General features: G+C 31.3%; 1 protein-coding gene and 1 long non-coding RNA gene across 3 annotated transcripts; one reads left to right on the top strand and one right to left on the bottom strand.

Moving 5' to 3' along the window:
• Nucleotides 1–398: 398 nt before the first annotated feature.
• LOC148281308 (uncharacterized) lies at nt 399–8,040 on the bottom strand. 2 transcript variants are annotated; one of them, XR_015822389.1, is made up of 5 exons: nt 8,021–8,040; nt 5,551–5,666; nt 5,016–5,152; nt 4,544–4,699; nt 399–2,450 (listed from the first exon to the last, which is right to left on the bottom strand). It is a non-coding gene; the product is annotated as an uncharacterized LOC148281308 (long non-coding RNA). The 2 variants fall into 2 exon arrangements; XR_015822388.1 differs by lacking the exons at nt 5,016–5,152; nt 5,551–5,666; nt 8,021–8,040 and having other exon boundaries at nt 4,544–4,834.
• On the top strand, nt 5,671–13,328 carry LOC148281307 (glycoprotein-N-acetylgalactosamine 3-beta-galactosyltransferase 1-like). The gene is made up of 3 exons (XM_088226910.1): nt 5,671–6,598; nt 9,169–9,353; nt 12,185–13,328. The coding sequence occupies exons 1-3, from the start codon at nt 5,854–5,856 to the stop codon at nt 12,551–12,553; spliced, it is 1,299 nt and encodes a 432-aa protein (XP_088083036.1). The 5' UTR covers nt 5,671–5,853; the 3' UTR covers nt 12,554–13,328.
• Nucleotides 13,329–14,778: the final 1,450 nt, after the last annotated feature.

The raw sequence follows: 14,778 nt of genomic DNA, 5'->3' as shown, positions 1-14,778 counted from the left end.
TGCCGCTTATCACCTGTCAGTAAAATATTGCAATGTGAAACAACCTTATGAACTTTTATTTATTTACATAAAATAATTTTTCTGAATCAATTCCTTAACACCGTTTTTACTTGTAAAAAACGAATACCCATGTGCATGTGAATTTTTTTTTTTAAATACACTGATAATGTTATTTTTCAGATTTGTGATTTAAGCGTTGACTCCAAGCTATTATAATTAATGTCTGTGTTTATACTATTAATTCTTGGATTTATAGGGTTATCAATAACATATTGGTGTTATTCAAATAAAGATAGTATGAATGAACTTGTTTATATTATGAATTTTACTTATATGTATTCTAGGAATTTTACTTATATGTATTCTAGTCAATATTACAATATAAATTAAACATTACATTTTTGTTTTATTTCATTTTTATTTTGATATCAATCTTTATATACTTTTGTATTACTTTTCTCGGAATCACTCCTATATGTCGGCCAAAAAAGAGTTTTAGGTGGGTGGTCATCTTTTTTATTACTTATGATAACACTTTAAAAACAATAATACTGACATGGAATGTCGTGACCTTGTCCCCCAACCAATCACAAAACAAGGCTCTTATAATTTGGTATTGCCAGCATAAAATCTGTTGCAATTATGATGTTTAGGTACTGTTTTCTACTCTTTTTCTGACAGACTGCATATTGTAGTCACCAAGTATCAAATTCTTTCTTCCATTCTTCCAGTGTATTTGGGAGGGAGAATACGGCTGTGAATTCTTTAGGATCTCTTTTACGGACATATTGTAATTTTTTTATCCACTGATCATTCCAAGTTGGAGAAGGAAAGAGAACTTGGGAAGAAATGTTTGTAATATTTTGCAAAGAACCTGGTAGTGTTGAAGGTTTGGAAGTGGTTGCGAGCTTAATTTTATTATCAGTATCTATGCTCGTATTTTGATTAATTTCTCTCTCAATCTTTTTTTGGCAGCAATCCTTAGGCTTATCAACTGTTTCTTCATAAGATGTTTTACTATTTGATTTGAGATTTTTAGTACCATTGTTCATTTTATTTAATGTATGAATCGCTATTCTACTGTTTGTAGTTGATGTGTGAATTACATTAATGCTGTTTTTCGTATTTGGTGTATGGATTACTACATTACTGTTTTTTGTATTTTGTGTATGGATTGCTAAATTACTGTTTTTTATATTTGGTGAATGGATTGTACTGTTTCTTGTATTTGGTGTATGGATTGCCGCATTAGTGTTTTTTGTATTTGGTGTATGGATTGCCACATTACTGTTTTTTGCATTTGGTGTATGGATTGCCACATTTCGGTTTTTCGTATTTGGTGTATGGATTGTCACATTACTGTTTTTTATATTTGGTGTATGGATTATCACATTACTGTTTCTTGTATTTGGTGTATGGATTGCCACATTACTGTTTTTTGTATTTGGTGTATGGATTGCCACATTACTGTTTTTTGCATTTGGTGTATGGATTGCCACATTACTGGTTTTTATATTTGGTGTATGGATTGCCACATTACTATTTTTTGTAGTTGATGAATGGATTGCTACATTGATATTTTTCTTATTTGGTGCGCAAATTGAGGGACAAGGAGTAATATTTCTTGTTTTATGAAGTAAATTCGGTTGGTGGCATATCAAACCCTCCCCAGTCATTGAGCTAGCACTTGGAGTCAAAATAGTATTTCGAATTTTGGTAGTTTTAACTTTTTTTCTGGGAACAATAAATTTTTTCAGAGAAGCAGTATTTTGAGAATCAAATATTATGTCTGGGAATTCTGAAAACTGATGTTCTTGTATCTCATTTGATGTTTTGAAAGGAGAAATATTAGTTTGTTCTAGTATAATAGGAATATTATAATCGTTTTCAGTCTGTGACTGAAGGAAGTACTGAGTGTCATAATTTGATTGTTGCAAAGTGGAAGTATCCATTAAATTAACTGATTCATTGATTATGGAATCTGTGGATCCCTGCATTATATTTTGTTGAATTAGATCATCCCGATCACAGAGTGGAAATGATTGCGACATGTTATTGGACTGGAGATCAATAGTCAATTCTTGTGGTAAAACATAATTGTCTTTGCAGTGTTCTTGACTATGCATATCATAATCGTATTCAGTTTCTGATTCAATTACTTCGTCTACTATTCCAACAGTGGTTGCTGTTTGAGACTTTTTTTTCACATCAGTTTCCATTTTGTCATTATTTATATTTACCAGGGTCAAGTCTCGGAACTTCAACCATATCCCGTCTTTAGAGTAGGTGTTACACTTTCCAGGCGTCTTTTCTGTAATTATGCTTTGTGATTCTGTATTCTGTGATGCTTCTCCATTACTCTCTGCATATTCCTCAATGAGCGTGGAGCAATTTTCTGAATTTTCTTCGCTGACTATGAAACTAAGCTGACATTTTAGCTTTTCCCACACCTGTGAAAAAATACAAAGCGTAAAGAAAAATATATTAGAAGTATTTACAATGTGCAGATAAAGGGAAAATCTTACAAATAGGAAATAGGCTTTAATAACTTTTAAATACACTTCAGCATCATTTTTTTGTCTAAAAGGCTCATTATTTCTGGTTAGTAAAAAAGATTTGTTGAAATCATTATATGGGTCAGAAAACTAAACAGAATCTATTTGTTTCAGAATGTTACTCGTAATGTGAAACACCTGTTGAGTGAAACAATTTGTCCATGCAAATCAATGTAAAATATAATAATGCTAGGCTGAAAAAATACAAAAATTTAGAGCTTTTATTTAAACAAAATTATATGTCATTACTATTTAAAATAAATAATTAATTTTTAGTAGATATGGTAGATTTTTAGTATATCTGACGTTCTGGTTTTTTAAATAAAATTCATTAGTTTTCTAAAATTAGCATTTGCATAAAAGATTGGAGCAATTTGTGTATTACAGAACACAGTATTTTCTGAGTAAAACCTAATTTCTGATCTGTATACAGTTTAACTCTCCCTTCCCGGTGATGTGTAGCTAGTACACATTGCATATCACAACTTTTGTATCTCAATAAATATAATAAATTATGGGTTGAGATTTTCGGGATTGCTTCGTTATACATTTATTTTGATGTTTAATGAAAGAATTGAAGGAATATAGATGTTCAAATATAGGCAGAATGGTGAATGTTACACAGTGTGTAAAGTGGCCACTTAAACCAGCCATTGACAGGTCATAAGCCCTGTAGATGCCTAGACTTCTATATTACCTTCTCTTAAATGTTCTTCATCTCTGTTGTAATATGTTAATACATTTATGTACCGGTATTTTTTTTTTCATTAAATAACTAATGTTTATTGGGAACATAAAAAGTGTTTAACAAAAATCGGAGATATCACTAATACAATTGAAAGTTTACCAATATGTCGCATGTTGCGTTCGTAGTAAAAGAGTAATCCTAATATATAATTGTCTCGCACACTCTTTACGTCTCACTCTCGAAAATACGGGTATATTTGGGAGTGAGAGAGACAATTTTTATGCTTCAAACGCGCAAACAGCAAAGTTTTTTGTACTTCTCCCAGACGCCCGTTAGCATTAGCTGCATTAGTAGCTTCCCGGCTTTCGTTGGGGACGGTTCTTTTGCACGCACTGAGAGTATGAATTAAAGTTTTTTTTTCATGTTTTTAGCCATTAGATCAAAAATATCATCACTTTTGACTTCAACTATAAATAATTGAACCATATGTCGATGAATATTACACTTGTACGATTTAAAATCTATCATTTTTTGCATGTAGTGACTACACAGCACCGTAACGCGCGGATGTTTTTAGGACAGTAAGGGAAAAGTTAAACTCGGACAACTGTATTTATCTTTCCTTACTACCCAAGTTTGTCTTAAGTGACATATTTTTAATAAAATTATACATACAATGAGACGGGTCTGATTTTGTCAATAATGCTTCATTGAACTAACATAATATTATCATTTGCAATTCGCAAATGTTATAGGGTTATAACCTCAGAGTAATAATGCGTCATAGCTTGACGCATTATTACTCTGAGGTTATAACTATAATAATTTATTTATATGCAATACAAATTATAATTGATTGTTATAATTTGAATTTAAGTTTGTGGGTTGTAAATGTTCGAACTAAACACATAACAGAGGTCTCATGCACCCTTCTGATGGCAAAACGACACATCTCAAAAAGGCTCGAACTGAGATAATCGCCATTCAAATGTTTTATATAATTTAAAACAGAAGTTTTCTACGGTTACACAGAGTTGCTAACTAGGAAGCCTTATAAAAATAATTTTAAATACCGTATTATGATAGACCTTAGCGAGTACAATATTTTGAGCCGTATTAATGCAAAACGATGCATCTATAGATACACCATTTTGCCATCAAATGGGTGCACGGAGGAAAGATAATCAATTAGAAAAATTCTGTTTGAAAAAATGTTACATAATTAATGAAATAAATAATAACAAGAAAACAATAAACTATATATATAACATAAGCCTTTGCACAATATAAAAATAATTACCTGAAGGAAATTTTTATCAGCCTCACATAATTTCTTAATTCTAGTAAGTTTTTGTAAAATTTGTCCGGCTGTTTTACAACCAATTAACTTCTTCCCAGAAATATGCTTCAGCATTAGTTTTTGCCATTTAAAAAGGTCGTCCTTTATGCTATTGACCTAAAAATATGTTTGAGATAAAAGTTTTGCCACCTTCTCTTTTGAATTGTTTTAGAATTTGCACTTTGACTATATTTGTCTCCTTTTTTCTAAATGGTTTTGTTTCTGGTATCCCAGTGATCATAACATAACATAATTAGCTTAAATTAAGTATACCTATGTAACACATTATTATAAATCTAAATCCAAACTCCATGAGCGGTTAAATCCCATAGGAATTTAGGTAGGTACTTATCTAGAAAGATTTTTGGACACAGGTACTCACAATATTGTTGATTACAAATTTTAATTGAGAAAAATTAACAATAAAACATACGTCTTGGGTGTTTTCAGAATTCCCATTATTGGGATTCTTTCTCGACGGCTTTTTAACCTTAGTTAATTCATAGCACTTCACAAATTCTGAATTCTGTTTTACTTTGCAATTTCTAGTCGACCTCCTTAGATTGGTATCTGAAAGTTAAAATTATTGACACCTTAAAAACTATTGAAAACGAAGTATTAAATATTATTTAAGTTCTTTACTAGAAAAACAGGAAAATGATAAAACTCGCATCTTTCTTTAGAAAGTTTCATTTTTGATCCAAGTTCAAACTGCAACTCCAACTGGAAGACCCCATAAAAAGCACAGGGACGAGAATGGAAAGAAAGTGAAAATTATTGTCGTTTTCGAGTTTCCTGTGACTTTTCTCGCATCTGAAAACCGCGGTGGATTTGTTTTTTTTTATTTTTATGACATCTGAACAATATTTTTCGTTGTCTTCAAAACTTTATAACAGTCGATAGTAAAACAGTTAGTTTCACGTCTTGACACCATGACAATTCATTTGATGCAATAAAGTAAAATTTACCTGTTTTCAAAATGAATTACTTGTTTTGTATGTACAATTCTAATTTTTAAGTAAGTACTAGTTATTCGTTTTTTTCTGCCTTCTCTGGCCTTCTCTCATACTCTAATCTTCTTTTTCTGTGGAAGAGTAAAAAGTTTTTGACAGATGACAGAAAATAATAAAAATAATGGTTTTTTAAACGTTGTTCATTTAAGTTTTACTAATAATAGTGTGATTTTCAAGTTCGTTTACTTCCAACTTAAAGAACTATGAGTTTACGTTACATTGATATTTCTTTATAGTATATTAGTAATAAATATCGTGATGGCTCCTGAATTTTATATAATTCGCACATTTTTCATCGGATTTTGTATAGGCATTGGCTTATTTTTTATATTACATAGTAGACGCGCACCTCCCACGTACAAGAATAAACTTTCTGAAAAATGTTATGTAGATCGTTACAGAGAAAACGAGACGCATCTTAAAAGTTACGACTCCTGGTTCACGGAGATGGGTTACCAAAAAATAAAATTAAACAACGATGAACTCCGATACTCGGACATCGGCGGGGAGTTGGAATCTGAGTGGTTATTTCGAACGGTTCCGATAATTTGCGTCGTGTATACTTCGAATCCGAAAAACGCCCTCGCCATCAACGAGACGTGGTCGAAATCGTGCAACGAAGTGATATTTTACAGCAGAAATCCCAACAGTAGCAAACAGACTGTTCCGACAGGGAAGTCCAATACAACATCTTCGTTTCACCTGCTGTGTGATGTGATAAATAGGATAGTGGGGGAGTATTCCGCGATGAAGTGGGCGATGTTTGTGAAGGACGACATGTTCGTGATTCCTGAAAACTTGCGGCGTGCGGTGGCGGCTCTCGATGCGGAGGCCGGCCACTACCTCGGGCACCCCATCAGCTTTTGGGGCGTGGATTACAACATGGCTGTGGCGGGGTTCGCACTGAGCGCGGGGGCCATGCTGCGCCTCCGCAACATGTTCCCTGACACCGTGGCGTGCATGTCCGGAGGGAAATATTGGAAACAAGAGGACCTGTATTTAGGTAGAAACAATCTTGATTCAATTACGAATTTACAAAATTCTCGAAACTAAATTTCCAAATAATTTAATTTTACACAGACGCAATACAACTGCGGCTTTAAATCATTATTCATACATACTCATATATCCCTATCAGACCTGAAAATGAAATTTGAATTTTGCTAAGAAATTTTGTCTTTTTTATGATAGTTAAACATTACTGAGAGAACTGACCAGGTACTTTTTGCCAGAGCATAACGCTCTGCTTCCTGGCCCATGACCTAAGCTCGTTACGAGGAGCATATTTGGGCAACCCAAAGTAGGGCTCAGGGCCTATTGGGGCTGTCTCAGCTCCCAGCCTTGCCATTTCATCAGCTGCCTCGTTATCGTCGATGTTTGAGTGTCCAGGTACCCAAATTAATGTCACACTGTTACACTCACCGACACAATTAAGCCCCCGTAAGCATTCCAAAGTTAATTTAGAATTAATCCCGACAGAGTTCAGTGCTTTTAGAGCAGCCTGATTGTTGAAACAGATTCATCTCCAGTAGAGTTCGAGGTCATCACAACGGATTTCGTGTCTCGCCATTTGACGCAAACAATATCGTCACAAACAAGTTGCTGGAAATCTCCCTGTCGCATAAGCATAAGCTTGTCCGCTTTTAGTTTAATACCTCTTGGGCGGTTCACCATGATTGTGCCAGTTCCGTGGATGCCAATAGTAGTTAATCTTTTCAGGAGAGGAAAAGTTTTGAAATAACTATCAAAAACGGGACACCTATTTTACTATTTCGTCCTATCTGCTTATAAGTAAAGGGTATTTTCCACAAGGTCATTGTCCTCATTTTCTTCACTTGAACAGTTCATCTCTGAAATGTTCCCATATTCAATCGCATTTAGAACAAAATCATCTAATCCTTCCTCATCTGGTGCTACTTCATTGGCAGCATCTAATGAAAATAATAATTATTATTATGAAGAGTTAATACATAAATTTATGTAAAGCATTAAATCATTAATATACGTAATACATAAAAATAACTACAAATTCACGTAGAAAGCATCAAAATATGTCATTACTCTATAAAAATTGTAATGTCAGAGGTACGTCCCAGCCCGTACAAATACTTTTAAAAAAAAACTAATTAACCATTTAAATGCATATAAAAATAGAAGTCTATTTGAACTCGGAATTATTGTTGCATGTCTGCTATTTATGTTTTATGTTTATATCAATACAGTGTTATCTATTATGTGCTAGAACATAATATAAAAATAATGTTAATTAATGCCTCGACACGGCTTATGCCCAGTGAGGTGTTCATATAGAAAATAAAAAAATAATGTTTTATGTGAAATAAAAATAAATAAATATGTAAACTGCATTAATTACATCACACATTACTTAAATAATGAATCTTTATATTTTTAATATAATATTTACGCGACAGAGTTCGACCTCCAACGCGGCGTGACATTTTGACAGCTGACACAGACGCCCTTGGCGATATACTTTTGAATCTAATGCCCGTAGAGTATTGCTGTGGACCCGCACGAAGAAAATCTGCAGGCACATGGTGAAAATTTTAAAGCGTTTTTGAGATTTTATTTTTTTTGTCGACCCGCACGATCGTGTTAGCCAGGTTTGAGAGGGATCTGTATATATAAAAATAAATGTAAAATGAACTCCCTCTCTAAACACGAGTTTTCACTTTATTATTCATAATGTATGTACAAACCATTGTAATTTTATACTTATTTAGTCAAGAATTTTTTTCAATAAATAAATAATAATAATAATATTTGAAGCTCTAATTTTGTGATTTTCCATCATTACTACGTATTTAGTTAATGTAAAAACACTAATATAAATTTAATATGCCAAAAGGTTTCAGAAGACAACTGTCCTTTTGTCAAGGTTTAAAAAAACATTTTTTTATAACACACACAGTGCATTAGAATGCCTAATAACCCCATGTTAATGTGTTAGTTAGTGCCTGTTGGTGAACCAAGTAAACATACAAATTTAGTTTGTTAGTAGGTACGCAAATATTTTATTTGAAAATTTTGTGATGCACACATAAGCAAAGTGTATTAAATATTTGAATGGGCTGTTTTATAATTATTTATTTGATTATAGCAAGCAACAGCAACAACCAACTTTTGTTGGTGTCTTCTTTTATATATTTATTTTTTCTTCCTTAATCTATCCTGCTTTCCTCTTTATTCCCTTTTCCCATTCAGTACTAGCATTGATTTAAGGTAATTTAAATACAGATTCATACTGTTATTTCTATTTTTGTATATCCTTATTTAAAAAAAAAATATTTTTAGAATTCCTTTAACTCAAATTATATATATAATACTTATTATTTTATTTATTTTATCGGATGGTTGGAAGAAATTGCGATTTGACAATACTCCCACCGATGTTTAGTTATATTATGTACAACAAGTCAAATAGATAAAATATTCTACTGTCCTTGGACGGGCACCGGAAGCGAAAGGCCGATCTCGCCTTCATGTATGAAATTACCAAAACACTCTGCACTGGCTCGAGAATGAATCACTTTATGCACTGATTGTCGACAGGTAAACATTTACGAAGTATGAACATACACCCTGTTGACACGAGGGATGAGTTTGGATTGTCCACCTTCATAGGATATGATCTGGACAAGATGATGTTTCCTGGTTCCACTCAGCAGTTCACCATTTACAATACTCGAGCGCTTTATCCCGTCAAGTGTTGTGGCTCGAGGATTATTACATTTCCTGTAAGTTTCACATTCTTCCATATTACATATTGATTAAGTATATTAAATTAGTTTAGTTTAGCTTAGACTGTATTTTCTGGAGATAATGACTAATTGATGATGTTAAATTCATATAAAATACCCCAGTTGAAATGGATGTTTGTAACAGGATTATACAAGTAAATTAACACAGTTTTTGCTACTGTTTGTGTAATTCCAATATGGCCATAAAGAAAAATGACAGTACCTAGCAATCACAGTTTATTATAATAATTTGTTTTAAAGTAACTTGATTTTGAAAAAATGTCATAGGTACGAGTTAAACCGATAAGATGACCCTGTCTTGGTCTTTGGTGGTTCAGTGCCGAAATATGGCATTTATTGTCAAAAAATAAAGTAAATACATGCAAAAATAAAACAAAATAAGTATGTGACATTGAATTTAATCGCAAGAAAATAATCCTAGCAGCTTCACTAGATACAAAAATACCTGTTCTAAAGCTACATTTCTAATATATATATATATATATACCTACACTATACTACATTATTATTTATTTTTACCTTTTACAATAAAAAGTTTTATAGAAATAATCACAGCAGTGAACGATTCATTATGTAATATATAATATGAAATAAAACTATATAATTCAACTGAATAATTAAAACTAAACAAATTAGTTAAAGTAAAATATTGTTAACATATTACAACAGAGATGAAGAACATTTAAGAAAAGGTAATATAGAAGTCTAGGCATCTACAGGGCTTATGACCTGTCAATGGCTGGTTTATGTGGCCACTTTACACACTGTGTAACATTCACCATTCTGCCTATATTTGAACATCTATATTCCTTCAATTCTTTCATCTGTTGATGTTTGTGAAGTTAAAGAGCTAACTTAGACAAGGACTGGATTCAACTGCCTGGGGAGCTGCGAACACAAAACTTATCTACAAAAATTTGGACAAACTCAAAATATTGTTGATAAATCCACCTGGTCCATGAAGAAGTATAGAAATTGAAAAAAAAATAAAAAATCTGGCGTTGCCTAGTATGTAGGTGAAATAATTCAATTAGATGAATCTCACACGCATAAATAAAGGTTTCAGCTCTTTAACTTCACGAACGTCAACAGATGAAAGAATTGAAGGAATGTAGATGTTCAAATATGGGCAGAATGGTGAATGTTACACAGTGTGTAAAGTGGCCACTTAAACCAGCCATTGACAGGTCATATGCCCTGTAGATGCCTAGACTTCTATATTACCTTTTCTTAAATGTTCTTCATCTCTGTTGTAATATGTTAATATAAACAGCTCCCCAGGGAGTTGAATCCAGTCCTTGTCTACAAAAATTTGGACAAACTCAAAATATTGTTTTCAAAAAACCTACAAAAAAGTAATAAAGAAACATAAAATATCCAAGATGACAAATAAAAGATAACAATTAAAGTGAGACAATCTTATGCTCTAAATATAAATATAACAAAGTAAAATTAAGAATAATTTAACATAAAAAATAAATTATAGTACTACATTGTAATAAAGAAATAACAAAAATAAAACACTAAAAACATTTATGAACAACTTAAAAAATTTAAAACAATGATGAAAAAAAAAAATATATATAAGATATAAAAAAGTAAATAAAATAAAATTTAGATTAAAATATATATTTTTAAAAAAAAAAACATATTCAGGTATGGAGGGAATGCTTTTAGTGTATTTATAAATCCAAAATCATGAAGTCAATTATTAACCAACATTTGAATTAAAATAATATGAAAAAAAAAATCCAAACTTTTTGAAAAATCACTAGTCTAGTAAATTAGTAAAAATTAGCCATTTAAAAAAACAACAAAAAAAACTGCATAAGGAGTTTTTTGTAATTTTTAAAACTGGTCTAACTATACAATAGTTGTCTAAATGTGTATTAATGTTTCATATTAACCTTACCAGAGTGTTCTGTGGCAGCTTACTAATATTTTTGGCTTGTTTTATTACTTTTAAGTCAGGTATGCAGTTTAAAAAAAATAAATTTGAAATCAACAGTGAAAAGGCCAAAGTTCCGAAGCGACATGTAGCCAACTTTACAAAAGAACCAATTAGAAACTTCAGCCCTACGGTAAATTGGATACAAAAAATGTTTTCCTGCGCGCTGTAAAAATTGGAGCGTTAAATTGTACGGCAAAGTTTCCTGAAAATGTACAAAAACAACATTTCGATAAAAACTAACTACTTTGAACGACGTCACTGCATCGTATGAACCAACCAATCATGAGAGAGTTATGAAAGATTTCCGGTTTGCTTGCCGTGAATGGGCCAATGGGCAGAACTGATCGAGAATAAGCGAAAGAGAACCTCTGACGTCTCACGCGGAGTTATTTCAGAAATACCAAACTTAAAAAAATCTTAGTGCTGATAATACGATATATAAAAATTGTAAAAAAAAATTTTTGGCTTAGTTTTATAGTCTATTAACAAATAATAATATTTAAAAAACCACTGAATTTCTTCATTAATTTTTTTTTTTCAATTAATAAAAAAATCTTACATATACCTATTATTTTGGCGTGATTCATACATAATTGAAATAGAAATTGAAAACATGGGAATTTTTATTAATTAAAAAAAAAACTTTTCGCTTAGGAACTTTTACCTTTCCAATGTAAACATATTGTTATGCAAGTAGGTACTTCAATAAATAAATAAAATTTTCAAGTCACACAATTTTTCTAAATACACATTTATATAAAGCCAGTTAAAAATACCTCAAAACTATAATTATTTAAGCATACAACTGAGGTAATGAAAATGATGAAAAATTATTATTTTTTGTTATTTTATATAGGTCCTCAGTTCGACAGAATTGTACACCTACCACACCATGATCTACAAAGTGGGAATATTTGTGGAAGGAATTCGCGGAAACCGTCCCGCTCCGACTTCAGTTCCCGACCTCCAGGTATGGCAAGATTTCCTGCGCGAGGAGGGGCTGGCCCTCAACTCCTCAGACGCGCAGTATGAGCGCGGCTGGTACATCAAGTTCGGGAACGTCACCGCCATCCCCGGCATCTCGGCCGAGAGGGAGGCGAGGGCTGGGCAGCGCCTGTCTGTCGGAGGACCCAATAAAATGTTCAACCCGACCAACATGCCCGAAGTTCTAGAGGACATGTTGTCTAATTACTCAGCCAAACGAGCTTTGCACAATATGCGATGATAGTTCAAAACATCACCGCACAAAACACGATACATATTTGTTTAAGCTTTAAATTTTTTTTAAATTTTAATTTATTTTATTTTGATTTAGTCATGTTCATTACAAAATACATATTTCAAGGCATACATAATATGAGAAAATATAACAATGCAATTTGAATGTGAAATATAGTAGAAAAAAAAACACATTATTTAGAGTGAAAGGAAGCTATCCTCTGAACTTTCTTTCAGTAGTATGATAGATGTTGATATCGGAAGAGATACGATTGAGTAAAGACATTGCTCTTTCTGCTGGCATTCCCGTCGGCAGGCTGGTTTTGCAAGCAGAAAAATGAAATGTTTCAGTAATGGAGTCCATTTAAAACTTTTAATAATTTCAAACTAAAAAATTTGATTGGTAATTTGGGTCAACATCAATAATAAATACTTTATTTACAAGTGATAGTGAAATATGCTTCTATGTATATAATTTATTGAAGCCTCAAATAACATTTATTGGGTAGAAATAAATTATAACTGCCTGAAGCAATTATGAAAAACATTTTTTAATTGTGTTTATGACCATTTGCTTTACTCTTTTACTGTTTAAAATCTGTGAATACAAATCCAACTGTGAATACAAAAAAAAAGTGAGTAAATTATGAGGAATTACAAAGCAATCTCTTATGCTGATTTTTTTAATGAAATGTTTTTAAAAGAGAATTTTTACTTTTGTTTGATAAAATTAGAATTTTATGGGCAGTTAATACAAACCACTACTTATATCCGTCCAAAAATGTGTTACACTCCTAATTAAGCAAATAATATAGTTTATGTACTTAAAATAATTTATTATTATTTTTATAGACGAGTAAAAAAAACTCAATTAGTTATTTTACTTTTTAAGAGAATATATGAGGTTGTATACGCTGTACTATACAGTAATCTAAAAGACTAGCAATTTTTCCCTTTAAAAATATATCTCTACAAATAAATATTAATATAGTTTATTGCCAGTCGTTGAGGAATGGTATAATTTTTTTAATTAGATTCTGTCTATAGCCAATCTACCATCAGTTCAAAATAATAGTTTTGCTATTGTAATTATTTTACACCCATTTTAATCAAAATATTTACTGCAATCACTTCCTAAAAAAGTCATCTGAAACATTGAACGTGTTTTATAAATGTAATTATTGTAGATACATAAGTATTATAATATGCAGTATTAAAATATTAGTATTCGATTTTAAAGGTACTTTATACAGTTGTTCTGATATCAAGGTTCTTGTTAGGGAATTTAATTTTAGGGGTTATTGCTGTGAACTGTTAATTTATTTTAAAATGTAGCTTCTTTATATTTAGATCTTCGTTTGGGGGAAGTAAAAATCAAGATGGCTTGTACTACTAAAAACATGTATTGTTCTTGAGTTAGACGAGCAAAAGAGCGGAATAATACTTGTTTTCCTTAATTAAATTAGTCTCTATAAGCAGTTTCATTTACTCAAAATACGCATCTAATGCATCATTTCTCCACAATATTTCGAAAACATAATTAATTTTTCTTCTTTTCAAATATTTTTATTGGTATTCTAAGTATGTGATATTCCCCTATATTATGTCCAAGAGTCAATCTGTGAAATTATAGGTTTATTTTTAAGTGTGCTTTAAGTATAGGTACACCTATATTTGATTTGTTTTGTACATTTTTAAAAACAAAATGTTAATACATTCAAATATTTAGAAGATGTATAGTAAATAATACTATAAATGTTGAATTTGAGAAGTTTTTTTATAAGATCCATTTTGTTATTGATTTCCCTCTGAAATTATGTATATTTAAATTCATAATGTATCATTTTGTTATGTATTCTAAGAGTCTAAAATTAAGTAGCCTCTTAGCAATCTTCCTTACAAGGGTCAAGTCGTTTAAATTAGATGTTTTGACTGAAAAAAATGTGTGTACAGTGAAAATTAGTTTATCATGTAAATATTATTATAAAATGGGTATTATAAAATAAGGTATGTGGTGGACTGATAATATGAAAAATGAAAAAAAACTTGTATATTTTTATCGATTTACTGTTTATTACAATGAGGAACTTCAGCCCTATGGGAAATTGTATACAAAAAATGATTTCTTGCGCCCTATAAAAATTAGAGCATTAAATTGTACTACAAAATTTCTTGAAAATGTATGAAAAAAATAATAAAAAATATTTTAATAAAAACGCACTACTTTGAATG

Source organism: Micrasema longulum, unplaced genomic scaffold (assembly GCF_059751315.1).
Source record: "Micrasema longulum isolate JH-2025_06_02 unplaced genomic scaffold, ASM5975131v1 h1tg000471l, whole genome shotgun sequence".
NCBI lineage: Eukaryota > Metazoa > Arthropoda > Insecta > Trichoptera > Brachycentridae > Micrasema > Micrasema longulum.
Note: the sequence above shows the minus strand (reverse complement) of the source record. Positions and strands in the feature narration are given on the sequence as shown.